Source organism: Aureococcus anophagefferens (assembly GCF_000186865.1).
Source record: "Aureococcus anophagefferens unplaced genomic scaffold AURANscaffold_2, whole genome shotgun sequence".
In the NCBI taxonomy this organism is placed as follows: domain Eukaryota; class Pelagophyceae; order Pelagomonadales; family Pelagomonadaceae; genus Aureococcus; species Aureococcus anophagefferens.
Window position 1 is genome coordinate 131,420 of NW_008705562.1, and position 10,316 is coordinate 141,735.

General features: G+C 74.8%; 1 protein-coding gene across 1 annotated transcript; it reads left to right on the top strand.

Annotated features, from left to right (window-relative positions):
* Positions 1–8,459: 8,459 nt before the first annotated feature.
* AURANDRAFT_19592 (hypothetical protein) lies at positions 8,460–10,043 on the top strand (the record flags this gene model as incomplete). Its single annotated transcript, XM_009034680.1, has 1 exon — positions 8,460–10,043. One exon carries the CDS (start codon positions 8,460–8,462, stop codon positions 10,041–10,043), a length of 1,584 nt encoding a protein of 527 aa, XP_009032928.1.
* Between the last annotated feature and the right edge of the window lie 273 nt (positions 10,044–10,316).

The window sequence follows — 10,316 nt, forward strand, 5'->3', positions numbered from 1 at the left end:
AGGTCGCGGTCCTCGCGCCGAAGCGGGGCAAGGCGCCCGCGCTCTGCGCGGCCTGGACGCCGAGCACGGCCGTCGTCGGCGACCGCGGCGGCGCCGCGACGTGCTACGACGTCGAGCGCTGCGCCGCCGTCGCGTCGCTCGAGCCCGCGGGCGCGGCCGCGGGCCACTGCGTCGCGCTCGAGGCGCTCGAGGAGATGCACGGCGACCTCGTGGTCACGGGCCACCAGGACGGCGTCATCCGCAGGGCAGGACAAGAGAGCGAAATTCCCAACTTCAAAGGCTCCTTTCTTGGCCGTTTTCCACTCGTTTCGGCTGATTTTTGGACGAGCGATCATCTCTCGGAACGGTCTCGAAGCGTGAATGCTTTTCCCGGAACGCGCGCGCGCGGAACACTCACGTTGAAGCGACGTTGAATCTCTCTTGTGCTGCCCAGGTCATCCGGGGCTGGGACCCGCGCGACGGCGCGCGGCCGTCCTTCGAGATCCCCGCGCACGCGTCGCCCCGGGGCGCGGGCGCCGCGTCCTGCCTCGCGCGCCTCGGCGACGGCGCGCGCCTCGCGTCCTGCGGCGCGGACGGGCGCGTCGCGCTCAGCGACGTCCGCTACGGGAAGCCGCTCCTCTCGTTCGACGACCACGCGGACTTCCCCTACTGCCTCGCGGTGCTCGGGGACCTCCTCTTCACGGGCGCGGGCGACGGCGCGCTCCTCTGCCACGACGTCTCCGGCGCCGGCTCCTGCGAGTGGGGGCTCGGCGCGGGCCTCGGCGCCGTGCGTTGCGTCGACGCGCGGCCGGACCAGCTCGTCGCCGCGGGCGACGACGGCAACGTCCTGCTCTGGCGGCTCTGACGTAAGCGCCGGGATTCCACACCTCGGGCGCGTTCGCCCATCCGGCGCGGCGCGGCGCCGCGCTCCGGCCCCGGGGGGTCGCGCGAGTCTGTCTGGCTCGGCGGCCCGCGGGAAGGCCGCGGCCGGCGACGCGGCGGGGCGGCGACGCCGCGCTGAACGCGGCGTCGGGAGCCCCCCGGGGGCGACCAATCTCTTATTGCGCGCGATACACCGTGGTGCTACCCGTGTCTGGGGTAAATACATCGGGGTCGTCGAGGCCCTAGGACGAGAGCGCGGGCGCGCTCGCCGAGGCCTTGAGCCCCGCCTTCTCGCGCGCGCGGCGCCGGCCCTGGAGGCCGCGGAAGTGGACCTGGACGCCGAGCGCGGCCTTCTGGCACGGGTCCGCGTGCGAGCCGCCGCCCTCGGAGAGCCAGGCGAGCGCGCGCATGAGGGAGATGGCGGCGACGACCTTGGACTCGGCGTTCTGGCACGCGCCGATGTCGCCGAGCTTGGCCGCGCACGCCGCGCGGTCGCTGTCCTCGAGCTGGTCGAAGACGGACCCGCGCTTGCCGCCGCCGTCCGGGAGGATGACCTGGGGGTCGACCTTCCACTCGCCGAGCGTCTGGGCGCCGACGAGGCCGAGCACCTCGGCCCCGAAGGAGTCCGCCTTCGGGTCGAGCTGGAGCCAGTTCATCTTCTCCGCGAGCGCCTCGAAGGGCGACGCGGACGCGTGGACGCCGTTGTCGCCGACGTTCGGCGCCTCGGCGAGGCCGAGCTCCTGCCAGCCGCTGTTGATGAGGCCGCGGAGCGAGTCCGCCGGCGCCGTCGCCGGGTCCGTGGGGCCCAGCACGTCGCCGCGGAACGACGCCCAGGAGAGCTCCGCGGGGTCGAAGTCGACGACGTAGTAGTGGATGGACACGTCGGGCTTGCAGAACTTGGACCGCATGGACATGAAGAAGCCGTTGAGCGTGTAGGTCGACTTGTCGCCGACGGTGACGAAGCCGCAGTAGAAGCCGCCGCCGAACTTGACGAGCCGCTTCGCCTGCGCGGGACGCGACCGGTGGAGGCGCGTCCGGCGAAGCTCCGGACCCCGCGCGCTCGGCCGCGTCGACGTCGACGCGGCCCCGGATCGCGACCTCTCGGCGCGCGCGTTCCGGAGCGCCGCACCCCCCGCGTCGGACCGCGTCGACGGAAGTCGCGCGGACCGCGGTCGCGTCCCGCGCGGCGCGGCGCCTTCTTGCACGCGGCCCACGCGCCTGGGCAGGACAAGAGAGATTCAACGTCGCTTCAACGTGAGTGTTCCGCGCGCGCGCGTTCCGGAAAAAGCATCCATGCTTCGAGACCGTTCCAAGAGATGATCGCTCGTCCAAAAATCAGCCGAAACGAGTGGAAAACGGCCGAGATATGAGGCTTTGAAGTTTGGAATTTCGCTCTCTTGTCCTGCCCTGCCACGCGCCGTCGAGCGCGTCCGCGTCGCAGCCGAGCTTCTTGCAGGCGTCGAGGGCGTTGACGACGCGGCCCTCGTCCAGCACCTTTTGCCAGGTCTCGCCGAACTGGGCCTCGAACTTTTCCACGGGCACGTTGAGCTCCCGCGGCTGCATGATCGTCGCCTTGGACGCGATCGCGTAGTAGTGCTGGTCGATGTACTGCTTGGCGTCGATGGTCGGGCCGTCGATGCTGCCCTCGGCCGTGATGCGCACGCCGACCTTGGAGAACTTGTCCTTGACGAGGGCCCGGACGGCCTCCGTGTTCGCGTGGGGCTTCACGAAGACGAAGGCGCTCTGGCGCGTCTTCAGGAACGCGTCGATCTCCTCCTGGCTGTGGCCCGCGGCGAGCGCGTCGGCCGCCGTCGCGGGGACGCTGCCGCCGGCGCCCATGGTCGATGAGCGGAGATCCGCGGCGACCGCAGCGACGCGCGCAGGCTCTCACAAGCTCGCGAGAGCGCGTTGTATTAACGCGCACCACGGTCATACTTGACGTTTCAAAATAAGGGGCAGCTCCTTCTTCGGCTCCAAGTGGCCCGATGTCGTCGGTGCTCATCGAGCCGTCGCCCCTGGGCTCCAGCGCGGAGCACTTCTTCCAGCGGATGGTCGACGATGTTAGCCCGACGTCGAAGAGCCGCTTCGTCGCGACGCTGTCGTCGTCCTGGGACCTCATGGACGACGCCCCGGACGCCGCCGCGCCGCCCGAAGCGCGGACGCGCGGGCCGCGGGCCGCGGCCGCCGTCGTCGTCGTCGTGGCCCTGGTCCTCGCCCTCGGCGGCGCCGCCGCGCGGGCGACGGCGCCGCGGTTCGAGGAGGCGGTGGTCACGCTCGAGGTGCGGCTCGACCGGCGGACGGAGGCGCGCGTCGCGGCGGCCGCGGGCCTGGGCGGGCTCGCGTTCCTGTTCGGCGTGCCCTTCGTGCCCGGCCTCGTCGACAACGCGATCCTCGGCGTCCTCGCGACGCTGGCGCCGATCCTGTCCCTCGGGGAGACCGACGCGCCCGCCGCCATCGCGAGCTAAGGCGGATTCGCCGCGCGGCGGCGCGCGGGCCGGCGCGCCTCCCGACGCGCTCCGACGGCGAGGCCTACGTACGGCGTCGCGCGGCGGCCCGGCCCGGCTGGCGGCGGTCGGCCGAGCTCCGCGGTGTGCCGCAGAGGCCGTCGTCCGTGTCGTCGGCCGCAGCTCCCGCAGCTCCCGCGGTCGTCGTCGCCTCCCGATGCGCCGGCGCTTCCTGGTGGCCATGGTCCTCGCGCGCTGCGCGTCGTCGCTGCGCCTCGTCTGGCGCGCGACGCCGCTGAGCTCGCTGAGCGTCTCCGGCGGCGACGCGGCGTCGTTCCTGCACGCGATCCTGAGCGGCGACGTCGCGTCGCTGGGCGAGCGCGCGCACGCGGAGAGCTGCCTGCTCACGGGCAGGAGCGCCGTCGTCGACCTCGTCACGGTCGCGCGCGACGGCGACGGCTTCGTGCTCCTGTGCGAGGACGAGCGGCGCGTGCTCGCGGAGCTCGAGAAGCGCGTCGTCGCCGAGGACGTGCGCGTCGCCGACCACGGGGGCGTCGTCTTCGACGTCACGGAGGAGCCGGGCCCGGTCGAGGAGGGGTCGAGGTCGCCCGGCGAGAGCCTCGAGCTCCTCGCGCGGCGCGCGCTCGCGGGCGGCCCCGGGTCCGCGCGGCGGATGGAGAACGTCTGGATGCTCGGCGGCACGTCGCTGGGCGGCGCCGGCGCGCGCGTCGCCGTGCTCGGCGGGTCCCACGACGGCGACCGCGGCGCCTGGGAGGCGCGGCGCGTCCGCGCCGGGCGGCCGCGCGTCGGCTTCGAGTTCGGCGAAAACCTGCCCGACCGGAATCCGCTCGAGCTCGGCCTCGGCTTCGCCTGCGACGCGTCGAAGGGCTGCTACCTCGGCGCGGAGCTCGTGAACAAGATGCGCAAGGCCGGGAGCCTGCGGTCGCGGCTCCGCTCCGTCGCGCTCGACCCCGCTCCGCGGCGCGGCGACTGGCCGGCCGTCGACGCGACGAGTTTGGACGCCGCGGGCGGCTTCGCGCTGGCGGCGGTGCCCCGCGCGCGCAAGCTGCGCGTCGGCGACGCCGTCGCCGTCGGCGACGCGACGGGCACGCTGCTCCGCGCGCCGTTCGGCGACGACGGCGACGACGACCGCGGCGGCCGCGCGGCCGCGCCGGACGACGCGCGCGGCTGGGGCGCCGTCGCGGCGGACCTCGCCGCCCTCGAGGCGGCGGCGGCGACGCCCTACGCGCGGGAGCTCCTCGGCCGCGAGGCCGCGCGCGCGGCCGCGAAGCGCGACGCGCTCGGCGCCGACGACGGCGACGCGAGGGACCGCGAGCGGCGGCGCAAGGCGGACAAGCTCGCGGCCATGGCCGCGAAGATGGCCGCCTTCCAGGGGGGGGCGGGCGCCGCGGAGGCCGCGGAGGAGGACGCCGCGGAGGACGCCGCGGGCGCCGCGGGCGCCGCGGCGGAGGCCGCGGAGGCGGAGCGGAAGGCGGCGAAGCTCGCGGCCATGCGGGCGAAGCTCGCCGCGTTCCAGGAGGACTAACCCCGAGGGACATTCTACGTGAGGGGTGGTGGCCCCCCTGGTCTGGACATCGCTCCCTTACTCGCAAATTCTCCCGGGGGCGCCCCGCCGCTAGCGCAGCTGCTGGCTCTTCGCCATGGCGCGGTCGAAGTCCGCGTCGAACTTGTTGAGGTAGCCCGCGTTCGCGACGCTCCGGTCGTCGTGGCGCGGCCGCCGGGGCTTGGGCGCCTTCGGCTTGGGCGGCTCCGCGGCGACGGCGCCGAACCAGTCCGCGTCGACGTCGTCGCGGACGCCCGGCGGGCTGCTGAGCGCGCCGCGCGCGGAGTCGCCGAAGCCGAAGGCGGCGGCGGCGCCGTCGCCGTCGCCGTCGTCGCGCTCGAAGCCGCCGCCGTCGGAGTCGGAGTCGTCGCGCCAGGGCCGGCCCGCGGAGCCGAAGCGCGCGGAGCTCTGCTGGCCGAGCTTCGCGAGCGTCGCGCGCCGCGCGGCGGCGACCTTGGACGCCTGGCGGTGGCGCACGGAGGCCTGGAGCGACGTCGCGGCGCCGTGGTGCTTGTGGCTGTAGCCCATGGCCTCGGCCATGCGCGCGCCGAGCGTCGGCCGGGGCACGCCGCTCTCCGTCTCCTCGCGCGCGACGTCGCCGTCGCCGTGCTGGTAGAGGTCGCCGGGCTCGCGCGCCGCCTCGGCGTTGGCCTTGGTGTTCTCGCGCGTCGCGAGGTCGCCGGCCTCGGGGTCCTCGCCGCCGTACTTGTCGAGCGCCCAGGGGAGCAGCGGGTTCTTCTTGCCGCGCGTCGCCTTGGTCTTGGCGAGGAAGAACTTGGCCTCGTCGTTGGCGCCCTCGATGAAGGAGCCCATGGAGTGGTCGATGGGCGGCTTGGACCCGTGGTCGACGCCGAAGCGGCGCCCCGCGTCGAACGCGCCGGCACCCGCGCTCTCCTCCTCGAAGTCGTCGAAGTCGTCGTCGCCGTAGTCGTCGTCGCCCGTCGACGACGCGGCGAGGGACCGCGTCGACGCCGCGCCGGGCGACTTGCACTCCTCGGCGGCGGCGGCCGCCGCCGCCGGCTCCGGCGGCGGCGTCGCCGGCGCGGGCGTCGCGCGCGCCTCGGGCACGTGCGACGGCGCCGCGGGCGCCCGGGGCGGCGCGGGCGTCTCCGCGTCGCCGCCGGACTCCTCGCGGCCGCCGCCGAGCATGTCCGCGAGCATGTTCCGCGCGTACGTGTCGGGCTTGCGCCGGCCCTTGGGCGGCGGATCGGGGCTCGGCGCGCGCCGCGCGCGGTCGCCGGACCGGCGCGCCACGGGCTTGGGCTCGGGCGGCTCGTCGGCCGGCTCCGGCGGCTCGTCGACGGGCTCCGGCGGCGCGTCGGCCGGCTCCGGGTCGGCCGCCGGGCACTCGTCGACGACGCGCGCGGACCGCGGCGGCGTCGCGTCGGCCGCGGGCGACTCGTCGACGACGCGCGGCGTCGGGGCCGACGGCGCGTCGGCCTCCCCGGCCACGTCCTCCTCGACCTCGGCCTGCTGCGTCTTGTCGAGGATGAGCCGGAGCATGTCCGGCGTCGCGAGGCCTCGCCGGCCGCCGGGCGAACCGGCGCCGTCGACGACGCGCATCGCGTTGGCCGGGGGCGGCTCGTGCGCCGAGTGCGGCCCGCGGCGCAGGCGCCGCCTCGCGCGGTCCCGGCGGAGGTCCGCCTGGCGGGGCACGCCGGGCTTGGCGCCCGGCGGCGACGGCGGCGGCGGCGGCGCGCCGTCGGCCTTGAGCTCCTCGAGCTGCTGGCGGAGGAACTTGCCGAAGATGCCGCCCTGGCCGCCGAGGGCGTGGTAGGCGCGCTTCATGTCCGCGCCGGGGCTCGGCGGCCTCGCGAGGCCGTCGCGGACGTCCGCGAGCGACCGGTCGCGGACCCTGTCGTTTGCGCCGCGCTCGAGCTTGGACCGCCGCGCCTTCTCGCGCGCGCGCGCGGCCTTGGCGTAGGAGACGCCGGCGCCGCCGGGCGCGTGCTTGGGCCGCCGCTTCCGGGCGATGGGCGCCGCGGACACGCGCGCGGGGCTCCGCGACTCGGGCTGCGGCCGCGCCGCGAGGCCCGCGCCGTCCTTCTGCATGACACCCGAGGGCCGGAAGGCCCGCTTCGGCGCCGGCGGCGCGGCCGGCGCCTCGTCGCCCGAGAGCTCGACGCTCGCCGGCGGCCGCCGCTTCTCGAGATCCTCGCGGAGGGGCCGCAGCTTCGCGAGCTCGTGCTTGGCTTTGTCGCCGAGCCGGAGCGCGCGCGCCTCGCGGCGGTCCACGGCGAGCGCCTTGGACGCGAGGAGGCCCTCCTGGACGCGCACGTGCTCCTGCTGGGCCCGCAGCTCCGCGAGCTTGCGCGCGCACTCGAGCTGCGCGGCCCGGGTCCGGTCGAGCTCCGCGAGGAGCTGCCGCGCCGCGGATACGGCGACGCGCGCGGCCTCGGCGTCGCGCGCGCGGTCGCGCGCGGCGAGGCAGAGCGCCACGGCCTCGTCGGCCAAATCCTGCTCCCGCGTGTCCCGCACGAGCACGACGACGGGCGGCGGCGGCGGCGTCTCGGGCCGCTTTTGGGGGATGATGCCGAGCTTCCGGATCACGGACCCCCGCGCGCGCGCCTGGCACCGCGCGAGCGTCCGGCGCATGGCGATGGCCCGCTGGTAGAGCGCGACCTCGCCCGTCTCCAACGTCAGCGCGACGGCGCGGTCCGACGCGTCCTGGCCCAGCGCCGTCGCGCGCGCGAGCTTCTGGAGCAACAGGTTGCCCGCGCGCGGGTCCTCGCCGGAGAGGATCTTGTTCGGCGCGCAGCGCGCCTCGATGGACCGGTCGCCGAGCGCGTTGGCGACGAGGCCGATGAGATTCACGAGGAAGCGCACGCGCTCCGCGCGCGTCTCCGGCGGCGGCTCGCGCCGTCGGTGCTCCGCGCGCATCATCGAGCCCCGGCCCGCGGCGCCCGACCCGAAGCCGACGTCGCCGCTGCCCGGCGACGCGCCGCCGGCGTCGTCGTCACCGGCGGCCTCGCCGAGCAGCCCCGCGCCGAAGCCCGTGGCCGCGCGCACGGACACGAAGACGCCGTGGATGAACTTCACCGGCGGCTTCGCGAGCATGCGGCCGCTGAGGAGCGGGGTCACGATGATGGGCCCCAGGAGCCGCTGCGTCTCGGCGATGGCCGCCGCGAGCTCGGCGTCGTCGACGACGACCTCGTCCCGCTCCATGGGGCCCCGCCGCACCGCACCAGCGCCGCGTTTGTCGGCAGAATGTTACCGGGCGCGGGCAGCCCTTTTGATTGATCTTCTCAACACTCGTGTTGACGTCGGAGCCGGCGAGACATCGAAGCTCAAGTATGGACGCGACTGGCCGCCGCTTCTGGCGCGTCGCGGCCGTCGCGGCCGCGGCGTCGGCCTTCGTCGCGCCCGGCCCCGCGGTGTGCCGGCCGTCGACGGTCCGCCGCGTCATCGAGGAGGGCGAGCGCGTCGCCGCCGGGGACCTCTCCGGCGCCGACGAGTCCATGCTCTACAACGTCAAGGGCCCGAAGAAGTCCGGCGACGACGAGGGCCTGCCCTGGTGGTGGGACGGGTTCTGGGCGCTGCCGTTCACCAAGGCCGGCGCCGCCGGGTCCGAGCTCGTGCTCGGCGACACAATGCGCATCTTCAAGGGCAACATCGAGCAGATCTACGGCGACGCGCCGTCCTTCGACGGCGCGCCGCTCGCCGAGGGCGACATCAGCGGCCTCGCCGACGGCACGCTCTACCTCGGGCTCCACGAGTACAGCCAGCGCTTCGGCCCCGTCTACAAGCTCTGCTTCGGGCCCAAGTCGTTCATCGTCGTCAGCGACCACGCCGTCGCCAAGCACGTGCTCCGGGAGAACAACGGCGGCTACAACAAGGGCGTCCTCGCGGAGATTTTAGAGGACATCATGGGCAAGGGCCTCATCCCCGCGGACCCGGTCACGTGGAAGGCGCGGCGCCGGGCCATCGTGCCCGCGTTCCACAAGCGGTGGCTCGCGCGCATGCTGACCATGTTCGCGGACGAGACGGAGCTCCTCAACGCCGAGCTGCCCCTGGGGGAGCCCGTGGACCTCGAGGAGCGCTTCGGCTCCCTGGCCCTCGACATCATCGGCTCCGCGGTCTTCAACTACGACTTCGACAGCGTCCGCGAGCCGTCGCGCGTCGTCAAGGCGGCCATCGACACGCTCCGCGAGGCGGAGCACCGGTCCATGACGCCGGCGCCCTACTGGAAGATCCCCGGGGCCATGCAGGTCGTGCCGCGGCAGCGCGCGTTCACGGAGAACATGGACCTGCTCAACGGGGAGCTCAACAAGGCCATCGCCGCGGCGCTCGCGGACCGCGTCGAGGAGGCGACGGAGGAGCTGGAGCGGCGCGACTACGCGACCATGGAGAACCCGAGTCTGCTGCGCTTCCTCGTGGACCAGCGCGGCGAGGAGGCGACGTCGACGCAGCTGAGAGACGACCTGATGACGATGCTCATCGCGGGCCACGAGACGACGGCGTCGGCGCTGACCTGGTGCCTCTTCGAGCTCGCGCAGAACCGGCCCCTCCTGGAGGAGCTGCGCGCGGAGCTCGACGCGAAGCTGCCCGGCGGCCGGCCGCCGCGGACCTTGGACGAGGTCCGCGCCGTCGAGCTCACGCGGCTGACGGTCGCGGAGTCGCTGCGCATGTACCCGCAGCCGCCGCTCCTCATCCGCCGCGCCGTCGACGACGACGCCGTGCCGACGGTCCAGCTCCCGGACACGGACGAGCTCGACGCGTCGGGGCTGCGCGCGCGGGCCGTCGACGTCAAGGTGCCGCGCGCGTGCGACATGTTCATCGCCATCTACTCGCTGCACCGGAACCCGCGCTACTGGAAAAACCCGGACTCCTTCGACCCGAAGCGCTGGCTCGAGAAGTACGCCAACCCGGACGAGCCCACGTGGGCCGGCTACGACCCGGCCAAGTGGAAGGCCGGCGACGGCATGGGCTCGCTCTACCCGACGGAGACGTCGGCGGACTTCGCCTACCTGCCCTTCGGCGGCGGCGCGCGCAAGTGCGTCGGCGACCAGTTCGCCATGATGGAGGCGACGGTCGCGCTCGCGGGCTTCCTCCAGCGCTTCGACTTCGACTTCGCCGGGCCGACGGACACGCCGGACAAGGTCGGCACGAACACGGGCGCGACGATCCACACGCGCAACGGCCTCTGGATGACCGTGACCGAGCGGGCCAAGTAAGGCAATCGACGTCGAGTTAGGGCCGAGCGGCGCGCGCTCTGGACGGCCGTGACCGAGCGGGCCGAGTAAGGCACGGCGTCGACGTAGAGTTAGGGCCTAGTGGCGCGTGCGCGGGTCCACGTAGCGGTCGAGCCGCGCGGCCTCGTCGCGCCGCCGGCGCCGCTCGGCCCGGATCTCCGCGTCCGCGGCCCGGAAGCGCGCGTCCTCGCGCGCCTTGATCGCCGCGGCGTCCGCGTCGCCGCGCGCGGCCGCGGCGGCGTCGCGGTCGCGCAC